The sequence below is a fragment of the Anabrus simplex genome, chromosome 10 (genome assembly GCF_040414725.1).
Source record: "Anabrus simplex isolate iqAnaSimp1 chromosome 10, ASM4041472v1, whole genome shotgun sequence".
In the NCBI taxonomy this organism is placed as follows: domain Eukaryota; kingdom Metazoa; phylum Arthropoda; class Insecta; order Orthoptera; family Tettigoniidae; genus Anabrus; species Anabrus simplex.
In genome coordinates, this window is record NC_090274.1 from 30599171 (window position 1) to 30623925 (window position 24755).

A 24755-nucleotide genomic window follows, 5' to 3' on the forward strand; every position below is an offset into this window, starting at 1 on the left:
TAGTATGGTGGTAGTATAACTTATAATCAACTGACTATATATTTCAATTCTCACAGAGAGAATGACAACACATTTGAAAGAAAACATAACTGCACAACCATGGTAAATCAATGCACCAAAATATTTTGCATTGTAATTAAATTTAATGTACAGTAAAACCTTGTCTATCTGGCCCTTGTTGATCCAGATCTCCGGATAATCCAGATCAGATGTGTAGACAATTTTTAAAACTTAATCATTTTTAATTATGATAGCAAGAACATAAAGATAAGAACACCAAATATTGGCTTTTTAGTTTGATTCAATGTACAGTTCCTGCATAGATTGTACAATAAATTGTGATAATACTATATTGTAAATTTTTTTTTGTTGAGTTTACGAAAGATTTACTAGTGTCACAGGGCGCTGATGTGGTACGAGTGGCTATGGCACTATGACGAAAGAAGAAATTGCAGCGCCATGGACATGTACAGCAGGCAGCGAGAAAGATGACGTGGATGAGGAGGGAGGAATCACACCGCAACAATTAACGACACATGCAGATGCTGCGCACCAACTGACCAACATCATAGCGTACTCCAGCTGAACTATTTGCATTTGCATCACCGTGCCTCATTCATATGCCACACGTGTTTGAAACAGAAAACAATGGACTAATTCTTTGTTAAAAAATGATGTAATTTTATGTGAATAAAATCGTTATATTTTTTAATGTCTAATGAACAATACTATGTACATAATTTTGTTAGTCATAGTTTTTTATAATCATAAATGGAAAATCTGCTAATTTAAGGATTTCGTTTTGCTTATTACCCGGATTATCGATTGGATTGCCTTTGGTCCCAGTCAGCCCAGACAAACAAAGTTTTACTGTACTTACATTAGATGAAATACGCAACACAGCAAAATGCAGAAGCTTCTCATATGTAAATGAGGCTGCAAAACTGCTACAAACGTACTTTACTGTCAGTACTGCAACACATTATTCTTGGAAAGCTGAAAACAGGCAATGATTTTTCTGTAACTTAAGACTCTTCTATACCACATACAAACTAAATTATACACCATTGGACTTATACATATCTGCAATAATATGACTTCACTGCTCGCTCTGCCAAGCTCTTTCCTCTTGATGGACTTATAAGGCAGGTACAGAGTAGTGAACTGCTGCATGTAACGTAACCACTTCTTTGTCTATGTCAACATTCGTAATGCAACCAACTGCAAACCAATGGGTTGACAACGCTCATGGTGAGCTCCCTGTGAAAGCAAATCATATTTCATATCGTCCGAATTAATCGCCAGGGTGTCGTGCCTCCTGATAAGCACAACAGCAAACTTAATTGATGACAGTAAACATCCACAGAGAATCTGGCAGCATGCACTATAAGGATGTAAACTGTACACAATTAGTGTTCATTAAAAACATTTTATCTGCCTCAATCCAATGGATCTGTTTGGATCTAGAATTCAGAAATTCACCATTAAATTCAGAAAGGCAAATTTATTGCAAGGTGGTGTGGCCATGACATTAACTAGGGATACTTGTTACTATTTTCTGCTTGGAGTCTACACACACCATATGCATAACAGCACCAATTTTAGCACAAGCATCTTCTTTCAGGTCATCTTACAGCAATTTTGGATCCCATATCGCTTTGTTCTTATAGTTTGCAATTAAATTCTGGCACTTCTCAATGTCCCAGTCCATTGTAGTTTGCAGTGTTACTTCTGGCTCTGAGGAAACATTCACATTAACAAACTAACATATGTGGCATCCATGAACCTACCACAAATTTCCTTTGCATTCGGCAAAAAAAAAAGAGAAAGGCAGTGGCTCATGCTGTGTTATAGATAGTCTTCAAGTATGTTTGTGCAGAGTTCAGAAAGAATTTCCACTAAAAGAATATGGTCACAATAACCATTATGTTACAAGCAACAGCTCACTAGTGTGTACGTACCGTAACGTCATAACTGTAGTCTCTGCCAGCAGTTACTCTACAAACACCTCTACCATGGCTTACAACACTAAAGATCTCATAAAAACAAGTGCAGTATTAAGACAGAGATAAATACAATGCGCTGCAAATTATTTACACTGAGTCATACTGTATGTTCCTTGTTACGTACAATGAAACAGTAACTGAAGGTTTACTTTAAAAAGGAGGGGGACATACAGTAGACTATTAACTAAGTTAATTCGAAACTTAAGTGACCTTGCACAAACTAATATATACCAAACCACGTTTTAAATATTTACAGAGAAACTAGAAACCTATTTAATTTCAATATGTACATAGCATAAATATAACTAAAATATGGCAAAAATATACATTGAGCAAAGAACAATCAAAGCAGCCACACAATAGCACACAAATTTCTTGCATGGCACATCTTTGAGGAGCAAGTACTATCAGACATTCATTGTCATTTTCTTAACTTTTGCATTTAATTATAATGCGCAAGATAAGCCTGGCAAACAAATGGCATATTACTCTGTACATCTCGAGTCTCAAAGTTAGGGTCTTGATCTTAAAAGATGAGCTCCATATGATGATGACGATGATGATGATGATGACGGTGATCATGATGGTGATAATAATTACTGTATAATAATAATAATAATAATAATAATAATAATAATAATAATAAATATTATTATTATTATTATTATTATTATGAGGACAGGGAGCTGAAGGCAATGTTGTTTGCAAATGATGATGTGATGCGGGGAACAAATGGACAGGAAAAAAAGGGTCAACTGGATGTGTTGAGTGAATGAGTTGGTAATTATATGGAACGATAGTAAGCATGGATAAAGTAAGACAACAGTGCTGATTATGGGAGAAAGGAAAAATACTGTAATAAAAATTGAGGGACAACCTCTTGAAATTGTGCAAAGCTTCAAGTACTTGGGAAACAAACACTGAATGGGCATGGAAATCAGGAAAGTTAATATCACCAAAATATGAGGAAGTTGACCTAAAATCAAGAGAGAAAGATGAAAAGGTGCCATTAGCATCTTAATCTGGCTGGAGCTGGAAAATGGAAATTGAAGATTATTAAATGTATACTGTACAAAATGATTCTTCAAGTACTGAGTATTACATAATACTATTTTTGTGTGATGTAGTAGTCATTTTTAAAAAAATATATAAGCCTAACAAACCCACTAATAATTTAGGGAGTAAAAACTCTAGGGCAGAATAAAAGAAGTTGTAATAACATTACAATAAACATATTAATTAAATTTCAACAAACTACTTTATAATATTCCTTTATGGGCTCAGCTTTTTGAAAATTTGTCAAAATATTCTAGTCAGCCTGCTGCGTCCTTCTGACCCTATTCCATGAACGATACAATGAAACATACGAAACACACATAATACATCAATAAAAACACACTCAAGACCATACTGCTGAAATAAGAATTAAAATACCACTGCAATACATATTAATCATGACATCAGTGACTAATTCAACACCAATCATTTCTAACTACAACCATTACCAGTCATGATGAATGCCATTTGTACTTGTAATTTTACATCAGGATCACTCAAAATATGCACTAAAAATATCAAATGTATAAGAAAAATTACATAAGATATATGATAATTTATAATATCTACAAATTTTAATATGAAAATAAGCTACCATCCCTTTGAAATATACTCTGTTCTGTTGAATTAAGCAAACTACCTCAAACAGAAAAGCAGCATTCTTATGGAAACGACAAACATATGGGTAGAATATACCAACCAAATACTGTAGTGGACTGTTAATTTAAAAAACTGTCAAAACCAGTGCACGTTAAAGTGATGATAAATTGCTTTGGGGGGGGGGGGGATATCTCTCACACACACACACACACACACACACACACACACACACACACACACACACACACACACACACACACACAGATGTGTCAGCTGAACAGGATAAAAGTCAAATACACAGAGACAATAAGAAAGTTGAGGATAAATGCAACAACAGGTCAGTTTGGAACGAGAGAGCAATGGAAAGAGGAAGAATCGACAATGAAAAAAGAAAGAAAATAAGAAGAAAAAGCCAAGAGGACAAGGACAATTTCCACATTTTCATAAACTATGTTCTTCACAAATCACATTGGTATTTTCCGGGTATGTAGGCCGTGGTCCTCTCTACACAGCAACTAAAAAACGGAGCATCGCCACACGACTGAAGAAGCACTACAGGCACAGATGGCTGGGACAAGCAGAAAGGTCATCAATTGCTGAACACTCCCTGCTAGATAGTACAGCAACATCCAAGTAATGTCAACTAATGTATCTTATTATGGCCAGCTATAAAGAAAGCCATTGAAATCCTGAAGCACACCAACAGCTTCAACCATAAGAAGGAATCTGAACGGATCAACAAAGCCTGGTTTCCAGTCCTGAAAACTTTAAAACCTGGAGGTCACGATGGCAGTGGCAGACCAGGAAAAGCAACGAGTGATCAACTGCCTGTCTTCACCAAGGCAGGTCGACCTACATCGGGCTCCTTAATGATTCAATTGTTGGCCAATCAGCGATCACCCCTCCAGCATGGCGGACTAATAGGTGAGCAGCGCATCATAGCCTGTACTATATAATGAGGTGGAACTGCAATACCACTCCATTCCACTGCGTACTTTGCTACTATTGAAGTCAGTAAGAACCCTTGATAATGTCGAACGCAGTCTTCGGCGAAACGTCCGGACCATAACGCGCTCTTCTACCACGGTCTACAAGCCCGGAAAATACAGACATAATTTGTAATGCCGGCCGTGAAAGCCTCAACTGCTATATGTTCTTCACATCTTATCAACCTCGGTTCATCTACATCCAGTTATTCTCATCCCTCAAAGACCTCATTTCTGCTTCCAAACTTTATCTGAGTTTCAAGCATCCACACTCATTGAGGGGGCCTTTCTTAATGGGCCTTCATTTTTAATGTGAGCACTGTAGAATATGATAAGAAGAAAGCCAGGTAAACGTACAAAGGGAAAAGACAAAAAGATGTGAAATTTACAAAGGTTTTAAGACAATTAGCATTCCTGACTAGCTGACATCGATGATGCACGGAATGTTAAATGACTAAGCAAGTTGGCTAAGCACTTTGGGTCACGTAACTATGGGCTTGTATTTGGGAGTTAGTGGGTTTGAACCCCACAGTCGACAGCCCTACCATTCCTAACCGTAAGACCCGTGTGTCGGTGTTATGCAAAACAAATTTAATTTTAAAAAATTTAAAAATCAGGAAATAATGGAATGGAAAACCATCTTCAGGGCTGCTGATTCTGCGGTTTAAAGTCAGTTACAGTTACCTGACCTGTGATTTGTAAGCGAGGAGCGAGGAACACTAAAGACATCAGGATGACCACATGCAGTTTCATATCATCCTTCAGTATTTTCACATTTGTCTTTGTTTTTTCTTTCTGTTCCTCTTGCTTCCTTGTGTAAGTTGTAAACTCATTTCTAGCTTTCCATATTTCATTACAATCAGTTAAGTGCAGAAAGCCTCATACTTTTACACCACTTTGACTTCATTACCAAGTCCTATCATCATTACAATCTTCCCTAAAAGAAATTTACACTCCAAGTAGAACATCCTTCATAAGAATGCTGCTTTAGAAGTCAAATTTACAAGAAATGTAAGATGATAAAAAGGCTACAGATCATGATCAATTCTGAACATTGTACAGCTTATGGAGAAGTAACGAAGTTATACACATACAAAATAGTAAGTACATCTATTTGTATCATTTAGCACCAGCATGACTTCATGTTACGAAGTGCGACGAAGCTGCTCAACCGTAATTGTTCTTCACAGGACATAAGTACAAAATAAAACTTAGACAGAATACTTAAGTGGGAATATACGGGGGAGGCGGAGCATCCCCAATGTTGTTGCTAACTACTGGCTGTTTCGGTGTGATGTTCTGATTCTTCATGTACCACACGATCTGATCAGGAATCTCCATTAACACTTCCTTTGCCAGGTATGCTTTAGCTTGGTTCACATCATTGAGGCGTTGAAAATTCCTGAATGGCACAAACTGAACAATATCCCTGACAGCCTGCACACCATTATGTGACAAAGGCACTGTATCTGCATCCAGTTCGTTCATGGCTTCGAAGTCAGCATTGCCCACCCCTACTATGATAATTGACATTGGCAGTGAAGATGCACGGATGATGGCCTGAAGGCAAAGAGCAAAACATACAATCTAATCATGGAAGTATAACATAGGTGAGGATGGCTGCTCTAATTGTAAACAACACAAAATACTTTAATTACATCATATCAATGAACTATAGTAAATCAACTAAAAAAAGAAAAAACATATTTAAAAAAATTCCATATTCTGAAGAAGTACTTGCGAGATTCTGAAAATAATCAGACATGATTTTGAAATACCCGTTACTCTGATGGTGTAGTTTCAGTGTAAAGTACAATGTTAGTACTAATGTTTCAGCAGATATCGACATCGTAGAAAAGTACTGTAAGTTTAATTACGAGCCCCTTGTTTTTGATACCTTTAACAGTTTACAAGTTATTTCAGATGAACATTTCAGCTGATATACATGATATACAGTAACATGGGATGCTCTAGGAGGAAAAGCAGCATACCAGGACCATAATAAACGGAGGCACATTGTTCTTAAATATCCTCTGATTTTTGACGCTTTTATTCGTTTGAAGAAGTCTGTCAACGTAACTATTAATATCTTGAGTGCCAACGTTGATTATATAAAATATAGTGAAGAGTTACAGATCTCCTTGCATGGTTATGAGGGGCGTTAAGGGGTTGTAGTAAGGATGTAAAGGAGAGGGCATACAAGTCTATGGTAAGACCCCAATTAGAGTATGGTTCTAGTGCATGGGACCCACACCAAGACAAATTAATACAAGAACTGGGGAAGATCCAAAGGAAGGAAGCACAATTTGTTCTGGGTGATTTCCAACAAACAAGTAGTGTTACAAGAACGTTGCAAACTTTGGGCTCAAAAGATCTGGGAGCAAGGAGATGAGTTGCTTGACTAAGCTGGAAAATTTATAATGTCCAATAACGGACCAACTACATTGGTATTATTAAGTGGTATGTTCTGAGCTGTCAGTAGAGAAATAGCATGGAATGACATTAATAGACAAATAAGCTTCAGCGGAGCTTTCACAAAATAGGAAAGATTAGTAATACGAAGATAAAGTTGGAATTCAAGGGGGAAAACTGCAGCAAATATTCATTTATAAAATAAGAAGTAAGGGATTGGTATATGCTAGCAAGGCAAATGTTCAGTAAGTTTCAAAGTTCTTTGAAAACGTTTAAGAAAAGGCAAGATAAACAATTGTTAGGGAATCTGCCACCTGCGCGATAGCCCTAAATGCAGATCATTGATTACTGTTTGACTGTGATTGATTGAGAATGGAATGTTACGTGACCAAATTTAAAAGCTAAGAAATTAAGAGTGGTGGTGGTGGTGATTATTGTTTTAAGAGGATGTACAACTGGGCAACCATCCTCTATATAACACTAATCAGAGAGAAAAATGGAAGGGGTCCGACACTTCGAAAAATGAAGATATCGGCCAAAGGAAGACAAGGGCCACGAAGGGCGGGAAAATGAAAGACTCCCTAGCCCTCGCAAACCTAATAGCGTCGGGGTCGGAAAAGAATAAGAGTTGACCAAGGGAGGTCGGATAGGATAAATGAAAGTGAGGAGCCTGGCACAAGTAAGTGGAAAGAATGCCAGGACTCAGCTGAGGGCCCCGTGGTCGCCAACCCACGCTCCAAAGTTCAGAGCCCCTGAGGCCCCTTTTAGTCACCTCTTACAACAGCCAGGAGATACCGTGGGTGTTATTCTACCGCCCCCACCCACAGGGGGATAAGAAATTAAGAACTTGCATATTTCGGGAAATTGGCTTGGTAATCTTCGCACAGAACTATGGAATTTCAGCTGGTGAATTGATTTCAACTCTTAAGGGTTAACAACTACCAGTCACAAAATGGTGTTTAGTTCTTCATATAATCAATCACCTTGAAACACAACATTTCAATCCCCCCCAACACAGCAATCCCATTCATGTTATACAGGCTTAACAAAACATATATACATATTTTTTTACTAAAGATTACAGAAAAGGCACTTACCTGTTTGGTTTGCACCATATCTGTGATAACACCATCGGTGATGATGAGTAAGATGAAATACTGGGATCCGTCCTGATACGCCTGGGCAAATTTTGCCACATGATTGATGATGGGACTGAAATTGGTAGGGCCATACAGCTGAATCTGGCGGATACAGTTCCTGTATGCCTCCACTACTCCTGCAATCAAATACAGAGGGACGTGGTTAACACATCCTTTTGCAGACAAAAAAAATAGGACATTTAAAAGGGAAAACATGCAGAATAAAATTAGTACTGTGATTAGTCTCCCTATCCACACCAAGATCCCTTGATCAAGAGCCAGTTCCTTCCAGGGTGCGTACACACTGTTGCAAACCTGTCCAATAATTCTAGAACAACTTGCCTTTACTACTTGAGAACAAATCTGCTGCCTCTGAAGAGCAGGAAAGGTTTTAAAATGATTTCTTGACACTCCTTGAGAAAATCTGGCTCCCAAGACATCCCTAGCACTAATATGAATTGGGGTTGGGAGGGAGTGACATGTCAAAATAATAAAAAAAACGATCAATATCAGTGACGAATCCAAACTTTTGGGGGTTACTGACATGATTGTGACACTCTGGATGCCGTTTAAATCCAATATCATGGGGTTCAGAAGGAGTGAACAAAAAAAATGTCCAAAATGACAAAGATTAGTGTTGAACTCCCAGTTTTCGGGTTCACTTGGTTGACTGGTGACAGTCCTTATGATGTTTGGAATCGTGTACATCATATCTATAAAGCGACGTGTAAATAAAGTAGAAGTACGCTACAGCGAGTACGGCATATAACGAGAACTCCGTTATAGCGACGACTTTTTTCTGTCCCTTCAAAATTCCTATATTAAACTGTGCATCGCCCTTCGGTTACAGCGAGAATCATATCACTGACGCATCCGTTATTACGAGCGATTAAGCGTGCGCGATTTTTTCCGTTACCGATATTTATGCACCCCAGAGATGATATTGAATGCGATCGATTACTTTCGGCATCGTTTCCTCACTACGTACACTAGCAAGTTCTCTCGTTGACATTCAAAGGTGATTACATAAAATCAGTTTCATGGTCCGTATCGCACTTCAATAGATTCACAATTAAGTATTTATTATTTTCCACCAAGTCGATACAATGATTGCTTAAGGCAATTTAATGGTTAAAAGTGGTACACCACTTAGTGTTGAACTCCCAGTTTTCGGGTTCACTTGGTTGACTGGTTTAACCATTAAATTGCCTTAAGCAACCATTGTATCGACTAGGTGGAAAATAATAAATACTTAATTGTGAATCTATTCAAAGGTGATGTCGAAGTTGATTAGCAATACCCGTCGACAGCTGTTCTGTAAAGAAAATTAGAAACGAAAGAGAACTTATTTTCATAATAAACACATAAATAACGTGTCTGATAACGGTTGTTAACTCGTTAAAAATTAAGGCTGACTAAACAACCACTTAATTTTGAGGTTAAATACTGCAATTAAATAAGAATGGGATACACCTCGAGACATGGCAAAAGTGCTTAATTGATTTCAAAGGTTAGTTTATATTCTGTTGCGCCTGGTTAAATTACGGAAAGGCTATTATGAAAATTTATAGCGAGAAGGTTATAATTTCTCTACTGGCGCTTGAAGTGTGTTTTCATCATACGTATAGTACAGTTAAGTTAGGATACGTGACGCTATTTGAATAAGAAAACTGAAACGTTTGCAACAAAATGCGATCGATCATCTTCGGTACGGTATAGTTTTCTCACTTTGTGCATTTGCAAGCTCTCTCATTGACATTCAAAGGCGATGTTGGAGTTGATTAGTAATACCCGTCGACTGCTGTTCTGTAAAGAAAATTCGAAATGAAAGAGGATAACACGTTTTCGTAATAATTGCATAAATAACGTGGCCGATAGCAGTTGTTAACTCGTTAAAAATAAGGACTGAAGTAAATGATATCTTAATTTTAATGTTACATACGGAAAAAAGTAAGAATGTGATACACCTCAAGATATGGCAGAGTACATCACTGATTTCAGAGGATATTTCATATCTTCTCGCGTCCAGTTAAATTTCGGGAATGCTATTTACATGTACATTTTTCGCGAGGAGGTTATTTCTCTACATGCATATTTTTTGAAGGAAAAAGTGGGGTTCATCTTGGATTCGGAGAATTCGGAATAGGTATTGCCGGCAAATTTTCAACGGGTTCTCTTCGGTATTATGATGCCAATGTTAAGTTAATGGTCCTTAAACCCGCGGAAATAAAGAATAATTGTGCAGCTGCAAAAAAAAAAAAAAAAAAAAAAAAGAGAGAGAGAAATACGGCATGACGAAATCAAATGTTTGGCGTCTAAAAATAGTCTAAAAATACGTAGGCCTACTGTACAACAAGGAATTCATATGATTTTAGAAAGTTCTTTTTGAGCCTGATTTAAATTTCTTGAAGGTAAGAGTGGGGTTCATCTTGGATTCGGAGAAATACGGTACTATATTTTTTTCAGAACGAAATTAAACATACACTTTCACGTAGTATCGGATTACGACAAAAAAAAAAAAAAAACCCAGGTAAGCCGTAGTGTGGATATCATCTGCGGAAACGCAAGTTTTTAACAAAGTGATTGCCATTTCATACCGATTTTAATGTGCATGGGGGGTTTTTCCGACTTTTATAAAAAAATCTGATATAACGACAATCCGTTATAGCGAGTAAAATTTTCGCTGTTATGAATTCTCGCTATAATGGACTTTACTGTACGTACAGTTATCACTTATTTTTATTTATTTGCAAGGTTCAACTACTCCCCTTAAGGACAAATTACCATGCAAAACGAACGAATCTAAAACTTTAAATTAAACACACAGTAACTATAAAATAAAATATCAACACCACAATAAAGAAATCTACAAAAATTCACTTCATGCAAAATTAACAGGTAATACAAATCCTAAAACAATGTCTTTTTTGCAGTGAATGGAGCAATTTCGTATCAAGATATGTTATCTGATTTACTTATGATGAATGCTGCAGAGCAGCGCAGGTCCCCTAGTTCAAATATTAATTGAACTTCCAGACCAGGATTTTATTACTTTTTCTAAACGTTAATAAATGTAACATTTCCTTCTGTTTTACCTATTATTCCTTTTTGAACAATTATTTCTGTACACTAGCAGACTCATCCTTTAGCTTTAAAATGGTGTATCATACATGTATCGTCGGCGGTGACAGCTTTAACTCGTTTCCGAGTAATTAACTTCCTCCAATAATTCAATTCTGTCTGTGAATGTACTTTTGATGGTTGAACAGACCAATTCTAGCATGGAATAAGCGTCCACATAGATTGCACAGAATTGTTGGACAAGGGCGTGGTTGTGCTGCATGGTGTTCTCGTGTTTCCCGCCTGGCCTCTTCACGTCTGCGTCATTCCCCTTCAAACAGATTGACAGCAGCAGGGATGGTCAGGTGCCAAATTGTACGGTCTTGAGCAAGCGTGTCCCAGGTTTGTGAGGTTTGTGGATTGAGACCTGTAATCTTCACAGCGTGCTTAAGCTGGTCCTTGTAGTGCTTCATGCGGGCTCCACAAGGTCTGGTGCCAGAACAAAATTCATTATTCAATTATAGTTCAAGAGAAGTTCAATGCAAGTCCGTATACTTAAGAAAAGTAGCTTCAAGTATTTGGAGGAAAATCCTGCAGCAGTACCAGGGTTTAAATTATGGCAGTAAGAGTTTCAAAGCTGACATAGTTGTCATACACAGCTTCTTGTAACACACAGTCAATAGGACAGGGACTCAGCCCAGCATATTTGCTTCCATCTTACTTGAAAATGATGCTACAAACAACAAAGAGTGCATATGTTGTCTTTTATCACCTTTCTTATATTAAAGAAAATAAAAACTGGAAGATACATCTCAGTGTGCACAAATGGTAGGAAAGAAGCGTAAGACGTACCTGCTATTCCGTTACAGTAGGGGTTGTCTGGATGCATGTTGACGAAGAACTCATGGGACACCCTACCATCTGGAGGTAGTCTGGCTCCAAATCCAAGTACAGGAAACAGTTTATCACTGTCGTAGTCCTGAATGATTTCCCCAACGGCAGTCAAGGCTTGTTCATACTGATTGGGAATGTGAGAATGGATGTAGTGAAGTGAATTTGGAGCCTGAGGATCACCATTAGATGCTGCAACAGAACATTTTCTATCATGACATCAACTTAACTCTACCAAAGGTGAGAAAACAAGTTACACGGTAAACATTATCTGATGAATTTAATTGTAGTTAACAATAGGAAACCTGTACAAGTAACGGATATGAACAAGCAAGTGACAAATCAAGGTCTATGAAGAAAGACAGAAACACAAAGAGAACAAATGATAGGATATACATAACAACAGGTCAATAAGGTAAGTAATGTAATAATAATTTATTTTATTTTTACATTGTATGACCTACATTGGACCACTCTAGTCAATTATACAAAGGATTTCCTGATTTCCTATCAGCCCAATATTTTTTTATATGGAGAGATGCTGCCTTCCTTTGTTCTGTCGGCGGCGGCCGATACTCATATCCGAATTTTTGTTTCTTGCCTGCAGTTCCGTAATCCTTAGTCCGCACAATGAAGGTGGCGCTGATGGCTTATCAGACCAATTCTTGCATAAAACATGCGACCACACATGTTGCATCCGATGGAAAGGGGGGGACGTGGCAGTGTTTGACATAACTTCTTTCTCTGGCGAGTTTCCACTTTCTGTCTTCGATGTTCCAGCTCAAACTGAGCAACTGCAGCCAAGATGGTAGCATGCCAGCGAGGGTGAGACGATGCGAGAGTTTGCCAAGTATTTGGATTTATATCTGCGCTTCTCATTGTCTGCTTAAGTTGGTCTTCATACTGCTTCAGAGGAGCACCACGAGTCCTCTTGCCAGTGCTGAGGACTTGGCGAGGGAATCTGCTGTCACTTATACGATGGATATGGCCTGCCCATCTAAGCCGATGACCAAATAATAATAATAATAATAATAATAATAATAATAATAATAATAATAATAATAATAATAATAATAATAATAATAATAATAATATTGGCTTTATGTCCCACTAACCACTTTTACAGTTTTTCAGAGGCTCCGAGGTGTCAGAATTTAGTTCCGCAGGGGTTCTTTAACGTGCCAGGAAATCTACAGACATGAGGCTGTCATGTTTGAGCACCTACAAATACCACTGGACTGAGCCAGGATCGAAGCTGCCAAGTTGGGGTCAGAACGCCAGCGCCTCAACAGCCTGAGCCTCTCAGCCTGGCTAGATAATGACGGAGACAAGGACAAAGATGAAAACGCAAAAAGGACAAGGGCAATCTCCATATCTTCATCCACTACTGTCTTCAAAACAGATTGACTCTCTCCTCATCAACCCCAATTTTTCTATGTCTATTTCTTCTCAGTCCCCGAAGAACTCCTTTCTGCTTACCGGCTTCATCAGGAGAGTGGGTATCAATATTCATTGAGGGGCCATCTTGACAGATCGTTAGTCTTAAAGTGAGAAGTGTACGATAAGAAGAAACCAGATACACAAGGGAAAAGGGAAGAGCCAAAAGGACAGAGATGAATAGAGAGGGTAAAAGACTAGAATCACAGGACAAACACAGGAGGGGAGATAATGATCCAAGCAGATAAATATAAGTAATGGAAAGCAAACAAAAGACGTCATTTCAGGGGTTTCTTTAGCATGGCAGTAAATGTTTCTCACACTATAAATAACAAATACCCTTGAATATAGGCTGTGAGTGCTTAAATAACTATTCTATGAGCAAGAATAAAGTATTATGGATAATGGAATAATAACCTATGGATTTAGAGGTATTTTAATCTGATACCATCAGAGATTTGACATTGACAGCAAAAGATGAGAGAAAAATTCAGGCCAGAGAGATGTTCCTGAGGAGTATGGTAAGAAAGACAAGGAGAGACAGAGCAGGAAATGTTGAGGTCAGAAAAGAAATAGGGGTAGACAAACTGAATGACAGGATGGAGAAGAATAAATTGAGATAGTCTGGACATATGCCTTTGCTGGCGAGATGTAGTGTTTACAGTGCACTATGTCTTCTGGTATGGGCTTGAATAAATTTGTTACTTTCATTGACTTGTCTCAGTCTCATCCTTGCCTTTGACAGTGTGAAAGTGACTGACGTATGAGAGATGCTAGTAATACCATTCCTTATGCAGCCAGTCCCTGTTATGAATGGTATGAAAATCACTCATAGGGTTGGTTGGTGCGTGCATTTCAGTGGGCTTGGCAGACTGATGTGTAGGCAACTTCTGGCTCGGTGAGGAAAGCAACGGGAAACTATCTCACTCCTCATTTCCCTAGTACGCCTCTTCAGTGATGCCTAGGCCATCTATGACACCTGTTGGCATAGGTGTGGAGGATCAAACCAGCCTTCAGGCTGAATACCCAACATACACAGTCTGGACATATGAGGATGGAGGAGGGAAAGCTACCAAAATAAGTATTGAAGGCTAACATAGGGCAAGATGGATGGACTGTGTCAAGAACAGTATAACAAAAAGAGGACTGGAATACAATTACTGAAGAGGAGTGGTGGAAGGAGAAGCAATGGTGGAGAAGTACCATCTACATGCCAACCTGGCAGAAGGTGGACAAGGGGAAGTTAAAATGATAGAAAATTATATTCTAGGTTGCCTGCATGTGAATGCTAACACTCCATTGTGTTCTACCAAGTGACAGAAACAAAAATTCTGTTGGGAAACCGACTGCTGAGTTTTAATTAATTTTTTTAATAAACATCAAACTTGTCACCAGAGATATATTACATCCTGAAATCATAAGTCACAGAGTGCCAATTGGTCTCTACTCCATCCTCCAAAAACTGGACTACCCTACCTCTGCCAAGATTGAACTTGCAATTATGAGATCCAGAGGACAATAGTGTAACTGCGGTAAGGTTTCAGATTGAAACTTCATACCAGTCATTCAGATACAATGTTAATACACTTCCACAATATATGATATGATGAAAGGCATGAAAATATCACAACTGTAATAAACACAATGCAAATAAAAAGCACGATTTTTGTGCTTTTTTACACTTTTCTTTGTATTCCCTCTCGATACAATCCTTTAAAGGCCAGTTGCAAATTAATGCTATAAGTGGATACTGTATTACAAGTGATCCTGCCTGGGTAGCAATGACCGCTGAGGCATCAATCTAATACAGTCTTACACCATAGTTAGCCAGTTTGAATCCTGTTGGTGGAAAAATTTGCACCATCAGAATGTTGGCCGTCAGGGTAGGAGAGGTGGTGGTATAAAATTTCTAATTTCTAGATTGCATGCCAAAAGCCTGGATTCAATTCCCAACCTCTCCGCAGTGCTCATACGGAATGAGAGCGCATGACGCTGTTGATGGCGATTCATCTGTTGGACGGAGACATTAAGCTTTCAACAGATCCCTTGGGTGTTATTCGACAGGAGTAAGCTATGTGTCGGCACTGGGTTTCACCCTCTCCCTTCCTATCATCATATAAGACGTCATTCATTTCATCTCATTAACTCCTCTGATGAGATTGAAGTCAGGAAGGGCATCCAGTTATAAGAACTTGTTAAGAAAATTCATCTCATTTCATAGCCGACCTCGTACAGAACTGGGACAAGGTTGAACATACAAGTGGATGTTACGGCAAACCGTTTCAGTAAAAACAAACAATTTTTAAAAATATTCCGTTTTTAAAATTTTGTTCTTTATCATGAAATTAGCTCCCAGCTGGTAAATGATACACTGCAAATGCACAACACAGTTCATTGCTTTCGTCTGCACATGGTGGCCATTTCCTGGGAGGGGTGTAGGGAGGCACCCATAGTTTTCAATTATTTCTTTTTCATTTTCAATTATAATAAATGCAAGTTGTCAATAAAATTAAAAACCAACATTCATTTTGTGTTACAACAGAAAGCAATGAAGGAAGAAACTGTTGAAACTTGTTGCAATGTTATTCTTTGACTCAAAATTATTAACAAAACTCCAGCTTTAATGGCTGTCACTTTTTTTTTTTCCAATGTCATGTCTTTTGTTTCTGTCTTCTTATGATAAGTTTGAGATGTAGTTTTTACCACAAATTACAGTTGAACCTCAATATCTCGAACCTCCATTACTAGAATTGTCAGTATCATGAAGTACCTTAAATTTCCCGGCCGTTTGTCCTATTCTTCACGTGTACTTATTTCTCTACTACTCGAAATTTAGTTACACAAATTTCTCGAATTCTCGAAGCAAGCATTTCCTCCCTTGAAGCAAAAAATACTCTAACTCGAATTTTGTGCAATATTAACTGTGTAATACAGCATTTGTGGTTTGGGAGGAACAGTTAACAAGTAAAGAAAGGGTTACAGTAATGCTGGGAGCTAATATCACGGCAACCGAAAAACTAAAACTTCTAGTGATCAGAAAATAGGCGAAGCCTCACTGTTTCTCAGGTGTGAATTAATTACGGTCACGTACAAAAGCAACCCCCGAAGTCCCGGATGACAAGGTCCATTTACAAATCTCGGCTCTGTGGTATTGATGAGAAGTTTCAACCTGAAGGAATAAAAGGTTAACCGTAACAAACAGAAGAGACTAACTGATTTTTTTCCACAGGTGTTAACGGAGGCATGTTTCTCGTTTCACTACTATATGTACTGAATCCTGTCCTCTAAAAAGTTACTATAATAAGGGTTATAATTAGTGATGCCGTAAAACAGAGTTAGTTTGTATATTTTTAAGTACTGTTAAAAATAATGTATTCAGTATAAACCCGTAGATACATATTATTCGATTATGTGCTATACATGCTCAAAAATGATATTCTCTATATCTCGAAATTTTGATAGCTCGAAATAAAATTTAGCTCCCGAGGTGATTCGAGGTATCGAGGTTCCACTGTACTCCAATTCAGGAACTTAAGTTTAGACTTTTGTCAAAGTCATTCTCAGCCTACAAATATAACTGAAAACATGGTAAGTTTTTGGTGCTTATCATCATTAAAGATTCCATATACCCAGTAATACCAACTAAGGTACAATTTACTGTAATGTAGGACGCAGATGAATTTGAATGAAGTTGAAACTTACGCCCCTGAATTAGAGTTATTTATGCTAGTGGCTTTACGTTGCACCGACACAGATCCGTCTTATGGCGACGATGGGATAGGAAAGGCCTAGGAGTTGGAAGGAAGCAGCCGTGGTCTTAATTAAGGTACAGCCCCAGTATTTGCCTGGTGTGAAAATGGGAAACCACAGAAAACCATCTTCAGGGCTGCCGACAGTAGGATTCGAACCCACTATCTCCCAGATGCAAGCTCACAGCCACGCGCCCCTAACCATATGGCCAACTCACCCGGTAGAGTTATTTATGGTAAACCTATACAATGAGTGTAGTAATCATCAGTAAAAATCACATCATCTCTGCTACAACTATTAAATATTTCCATTTTCATTTTTATTGAAATTTACAGATCTAGTTATTCAAGAGAACATTATATTATTATAGACATGATACTATGCGTAAGAGGAGACTGGGATTCTTTAGACATATCATGAGGATGCAGGACTCAAGACTTCTGAAACAACTAGTACAACACAATCTCGTCTCAAAAAATACCACAACAGGATGTAAATGGATCAGAGAAGTAAGGGAGGATCTGAAGGAAATAGGCCTTACAACAGAAGACACCAAAAATAAGATGAAATTGAATACAAAACTCAAGAATACAAACCTCCGCTTTACCCTTACACAAAACAAACCAACAACACGCACATTTTCAACTGAGGAAAGGGCACGAAGATCGGAGCGTCTGAAGAAGTACTGGGAGGACCGCAAAGCCCGAACAATCCCTTCAAAGAGACCTGAACGACGGACTGACTAAAGTGATCCTATGTGGTCATAAAAGAAGAAGAAGAAGAAGACATGATATGGGCTTTTGGACTTACGCCATGTCAAGAAAACAAGATGAACCTAAATTCAAACTCTCATTACTGTAGAAGACTTCCTCGTGTACAGTGGACTTTCTTCTGAAGACGCGGAGCAAAATTCTTCGCGCAACGTAAAGAGTTTCACCTTATTTTCTCGACACTGTATAAGCCCAAAAGCGCATATCATATCTACAAGTACGGGATGTGAAAGCATCAATGTTAACATTATAATATTGGTTAGGTTATGTATGTCCATTTATATAAGTCTAAAATTTTAATTTACCCCATTCAAACAGACCTAATAAAATAGTAAAACAACTAGTAAATACTATTTCCTTAAATGATTAATGCTATAAAGTACTATTTCATTACTTGCTAGGAATAGAAACAAAATTCACATCTCCAGATATGACATAAATGAACGTATATACACAGCACATGAACAGGATATGCCACGAGGAGACACAAATTATACACAATCATATTGGGGAATAACTAGAATTATCCACAATTTAGCACGATATTCCCATTATATATCTACACATACAGTATATCACACAAACTGACAATACAGTACCAGGGTGAAAGCATACTACTGGAACATATGCCTTGGAAAAAACTTCTCCAACCAACCAAAGAGAAGGAAAAAGGAAGGCCAATGATGGAACAATCTCCATAACTTCACACTCTTAAATTAATATCTATAACTAAAATTTACATTTTTGTCTGTTCATTATGTAAATAATCATTTTGTCTAATTAAATAAACCTTTCCATGTTGTGCGAAGACCCCAGAGATTGGCTGCATTTCTGAACGACGTATGTATGTACTATCTGTACAACTTTTAGTGACACTTCGGCTCCCTAGTGCTGAATTGGTAGACCTGTTATCTTCGAGATAAGGATTAACATCCTATGACACCAAAAGCGAATCTATTATACATCAATAAGATATCTGGTGGTGTAATCACAAAACTTCAAATACTATTGTTATTTATACAGTAAAGTAAAGAATATGACTGAAAACTGAACTTTTGAAACCTATTAGAATGGAGGAAAATCCAATTACATCACAGGAACGCCTAAGAACTCCTACTCTGAAACATCATATAAATATAAAAGCAGGTTGCTATAATAGAGAAAAAGAACCATTGCTTTTCACCCTCAGTAAATCTATTGAGCTGCCGCACACACGGGAAAATACTTTTCCACGATTAAGAGGATTAAAACATTTTTTGCCACTCATCCTAATAAATCTCCATGCAACCCTGGTAAGAAAAGCCACGTCGGGCTAATTATTTTATTATTGATATTATTATGGATGAAAAAAATCTCGAGACATGATGTGATGCAGTCGTGGGCTTAGGATAAAAGTTTGGAAAATCCATATTGATTATATTGTCTATTCATTTCAGATTTCGGTTCCATTCAGTTGGCAGTTCTACTGAAACATTTGAGTTCCCTCCTTGTCCCTCACCCCCATAAAACGAAGTGTCATTAAAAGTTGACCGGATAGTATGTATGTATGTATGTATGTATGTATGTATGTATGTATGTATGTATCGTTGTCCACATATCACAAGAAAACAACAGGGCATATCTTTTTGAAACTTGGCATATATTTCACACGTTCCAAATATAACTTCCTTTAAATTTAATTTTCAACATTCTATATCCTGATAACTTCTTTGATGAAGATATTCACAATTTCAAATTTTAATTGCTCAAATTGACATTGTTTAAGTTGTCACAGAGATACAGTGTGTTGTAGCATGATTATCCTCATAAGGTGCAGAATCGTGTAATAATCTGCGACTTTTAATCCAGACGATAATGAAAATGACTATCGAAATGAGAAAAAAAACCTGTGAAAGAACAATCACTCAAAGTACGAGGTGGCAGTAGTGACTATTGTTTTAAGAGAAAGTACAACTGGTCCACCATTCTCTCTTAATGTTAACCGAAGGAAAAATGGAAGAGGCGCAATCATTCAAAGAATGAAGATATTGGCAAAAGAAAGGAAAGGAAAGGGCCACATAAAAGTGTGAAAATGAAAGACTCCCTAGGCTTTGGTCACGAGATGGTGAGAGTCGACCAAATGAAGTCGGATAGGAAAGATGATGAAAGTAACGAGCTGGGTACAAGTAAGTGGAAGCAATGTCAGACTCAGCTAGGGGTCCTGTGGTTGCCAACCCATGCTCAAGTTGAGATCCACTGAGGTATCCTTTCAGTTCCTTCCTAAAACAGGCAGGAATGTATTCTTATGCCCCCCACCCATGGGGAGGAATAAAAGAATGGGGGGAAAAGTAATCAAAGTGGTGGAGGAGACAACTCCCTAGGCCTGGATGCTCTAATATTGTTGAGTCGGAAGAAAACAAAATATGATGGTTAGAGTTTGTGATTTTTAGCATTTGCGATAAATGCGAAATATGCCGAAACTTTGTCAGTGTATGTGCCTTCATCTTATATGACCTGTACGGGTGGTTTTTAACGGTTTCGAATTCGCAATAAAATGCGAAATTGGTTCAAAATGCGAAATTATACAATTTATGCGAAATAGATACGAAACTCTCAGTTTTATACGAAATAAACATATATATTTGTAAAAACGATGCATTTTTTCTTAAAAATAAGATATAAATGTTGTTATTTATTTCAGGAGAAATAATTATTACGGCGTCCATTGCGATCGTAAAGCGGTAACATGCTTTGACGGACACTTCCATCTTGGTGCACGGAAAATCTATAAGTTCAGTATCGCACTTAGCTGGTCGGAGAGATTTATTCTCTTTGTTTTGCAGCTTAACCGATTGATGTCAGATGATACCTGAAGCTATTTTCTCTGTGTAAATAGTAACTCTGAGCTGAAATACGGAAAATTAAAAGCACCTCATTTTGCCGCTCGTTGTAAACCAGGGGGGTGACACTTCTCTTATATGATCCTTGTTGTAAACAATCATGGCGGCATCCAAGCGCGGCATGGATGAGTTTATTTGTAACTGGCTTGAAAATAGTGATGTTGAAAGTGGAAAAAGATTCTCTGGAGAGTGAAAATACTTCTTCTTCTTCTTCTTCTTCTTCAAATGACAGTGATGAAAGCGATTCCGATTTCAGTTCCGAGATGATAGTGCCAATTGAAACTACGTGACAAAACCAGAATGCAACAAGAGCGAGTGAGAAGTCTAGTTTTCCTTTTTTTTGCTAGTTGCTTTACGTCGCACCGACACAGATAGATCTTATGGCGACGATGGGACAGGAAAGGCCTAGGAATGGGAAGGAAGCGGCCGTGGCCTTAATTACGGTACAGTCCCAGCACTTGCGTGGTGTGAAAATGGGAAACCACGGAAAATCATCTTCAGGGCTGCCGACAGTGGGGTTCGAACCCACTATCTCCCGGATGCGAGCTCACAGCTGCGCGCTCCTAACCGCACGGCCAACTCGCCCGTTGAGAAGTCTAGTAAAATGATACTTGGAATTATGATCTTGTTGACAATAAGCCTCTTTCTGTAACATGTAAACCAGTTTTTGAAATTCACTCTATAGTGAGCAGGAGGTTGGGTAATAATCCGAAAGAAATGGACGTAATGAATGAATTTCTAACCCCACAGTTCTGGGATCACATTACTAAGGAAACCAATGCCTATGCCTCTACATTTCTTGCTAATTTATATGCTTCCCTTGAAACCAGTAATACTTACGAACAAAAACATTGGTTTCCTGTTACTATAGACGAGCTAAAAGCTCACTTTGCTTTGTGTATTCTTATGTAGCCTATGTGATTAATCAAATTTATGTTAAAGTGACGAAAAAATAAATAGTTTGTAAGGGAATATTTCCTTTCACAAGTAATGGCAGGCCAAAGGGTTAAATCATTCAATGTGTGGAATTTCTTTCACTGGCTAAAGAGCACTGCAAAGACCAGTCAATCAAACAGCAAATACACTTTCAAGCACCACGTTCATTCTCTTTGTGTGTTGACCCTTGATCTTAGTCGGTTATTCTTGACATTGGTGTTGAGTAGTAGTTCTGTTTAAAAGTACGGTAGCGATTTATTTTATTGTCTGTTAGCCATGGGTAGAAGCGAAGTGACGATCAAACAGCATGCCGAAAGTCACAAATCGGGACATTTTTATGCAAGGATACAGATGGCCTATATTGATGTGCCGACTCTGCAATCAAAAACTTGAAGAAAAAAATATTTTGCAGGCCTTCCTTTGCCTTGGCAACACTTCTGTGCATTTGGGCTTCTACGAACAGTGTTGATGTAGAGTTTTCTTAGCAAGTAAAACATAATTGTAACTGATAGGCGGTCTCAAATGAAGGAGGACACCTTTTAAACAATTGGCATGTTGTACTTAAATCATCATTGAAATTACTCTGCCTTGTAGGTGTGTTGTACTGTGATAAATAAATACGTTCAGAATAGTATTTTTCACTTTGAAATTGTGTTTGTAAATTTGAAAATAAGCATATTCCTGTGTGTTCGTTAATACTTCTTGCAGTCTTATGTTTATGTTTGTCTTATTTTCCATAGTGAATTCAAAACTGCATGACGAGCAATGTGTGATTAAGCAGTATGATTTTACTCCCAACTGTTGTGTGTGCAGTTTAGCAAATTATGTCTATTTTTAACCAATTTGCTACAAAACGCTAAATTTCAGAAGATTAGATGCTACAAAACGCTAAATTTGAAAATCAAAATGCTAAATCTCTGATTTTTAAATGCTATAAACCACGAACTCTAATGATGGTCTACAATGTCTTAAGCCCCTAAAACTGATCAACAATAACAGAGCAACAGTGACTGACTAGTTACTGGAGGCGTGTTCTGTCTCTACTGCTGCTATTCACCTCACACAATCCTCTCTTCACCTTTTACCTTGATATCATACACTACGTCTCACTCTAATGCTTCTCCTACTCTTCTGTGCCGAATCCATTATTCTCACAGGTAACCTGTCCTCCATTTCCTCACCTAACCCAACCACCGAAGCCAATTTGTACGCACAGCTTCATTCATCGGGTTCACTTGTAACTTACAATGGAATTATCAATGGCATCATATCAAAACATATCTTTAAATTTTGTTAAAATCATTCAAGTCCTATAGGAAGATCACTTATTAAAAATTAGCCGAGAGATTTAATTGGAAGGTTCAAAAGTCAAACCTTGAATATGCCATATCAAAGCAGTGAGTTAGCAGTAATTGGACATCCCTGACCAGTTCCAGGTACTCAAGCAAATGGGCTGACGTACGCTTACTGCAGCAAGGGCCGCCCATATGTAACTATTACAACATTTCTCAGGATTCCAGTGTAGATTTCAGAACCTTCCCACAAAATCTTGCAGCCAATATTTGGTAAATGAGCACAAACGATTTTATCAGAATTTCAAGGTAGGTTTTAATATGATCTCATTGATAGTTCACTTGATAGCCTTTATCTCCTCATTCCGATCAGCCTCTTGCCATTGTTCTCAGCTGTTTGCATCAGACTTTTGCTACTTTCATGTCTGCCACCTCCAGTGTTTTAATCAAATATCCAGGAGTCCACTCAGATTTCACTCCCATTTAACAAAGTCAGTCTTAACAGTTAAAGGATTATCTCAAAGCCTCAACAACTGAAAGTGTCCAAAACAGACAATGTAAGAATAAAACCCACCAATTTCCATATTGTGTGTCTGGGGCTCTATCACCACTGAGGTAGATGCATTGACCAGAAATCAAACTGCAGCTACCTTGATACCTTAAATAAGGTACAGAATTACAACATAAAGTCTGAGTAAGACTGAGATTACATGTAATAAATATCATTTTTGGTCCGTATTGATGATATTAGATTGAAATAATAACATTAAGTTATTTATTAGACCACCTAATCAATACAAAATCGTCTTGGATGATTTACATAAATTTGTTAGCTAATAGTGGGACATGTTTCGCCTTCCCTGAAGGCATCATCAGCCATAGTCTTAACCTTAAATTAAAAATAAGCGTCTAAATAACATGTAGTGATGAAATGAATTTTAAAAATCTTGAAGAGATTTGAAGTAGAATAACATTAAAAATAACAATGATGGTTTGAAAATACAATGTGATGAGATACAATAGTGGAAGTATTAACAAAATTAACATTAGAAGGCTGCTAAAATAAGTACAATGGATAAAACAACAGATTGTTATACAACAAGTAGTAAGATTGCATAAAAGTAAAGTTGATAGTCATGGCGGTTATAATTAGACGATGGCGAAAAATCTTATATAATCAAAGTAAAGAGGAGAGAATAAAAGTCAAAGTTAGTCGAGAGATCCAAAGTTCATCATGATCTTGAAGATAAAAGACGAAAGTCAGATGCATATGGTGAAGTTGTAGAACACGTTGAGGATATGAAGTAGGTGAATAGAAGTTGAAGAACAGTTTCAAATAGGATCACTATGGACCATCTCAAAATTTGAAGTGATGTTCAAATGTTGTAAATTGTGAGTTTGTAGATATTCTAGTTGAAAAAGCATATAAAAGTGGAATCTGTAAATGGAAGCAAGAAACGTAGAGTTAATTGTGTGAAAAGATATTTGAAAAATATTGAAGTAGAATCGTATGCACTTACCATTTGACGGTGACAAAGATA

At 37.7% G+C, this 24755-nt stretch overlaps 1 protein-coding gene across 1 annotated transcript in view; it reads right to left on the minus strand.

Annotated features, from left to right (window-relative positions):
* Positions 1-3964: 3964 nt before the first annotated feature.
* The window catches only part of LOC136881913 (copine-8), a 57626-nt gene continuing 36835 nt past the window's right edge, over positions 3965-24755 (minus strand). The window contains exons 8-10 of the mRNA XM_067154358.2: positions 12112-12342; positions 8158-8336; positions 3965-6208 (exon numbers count right to left, since the gene is read on the minus strand). Coding sequence (XP_067010459.1) covers positions 5873-6208; positions 8158-8336; positions 12112-12342 — 746 coding nt within the window. The 3' untranslated portion in view covers positions 3965-5872. The remainder of the gene's footprint in view (positions 6209-8157; positions 8337-12111; positions 12343-24755) is intronic.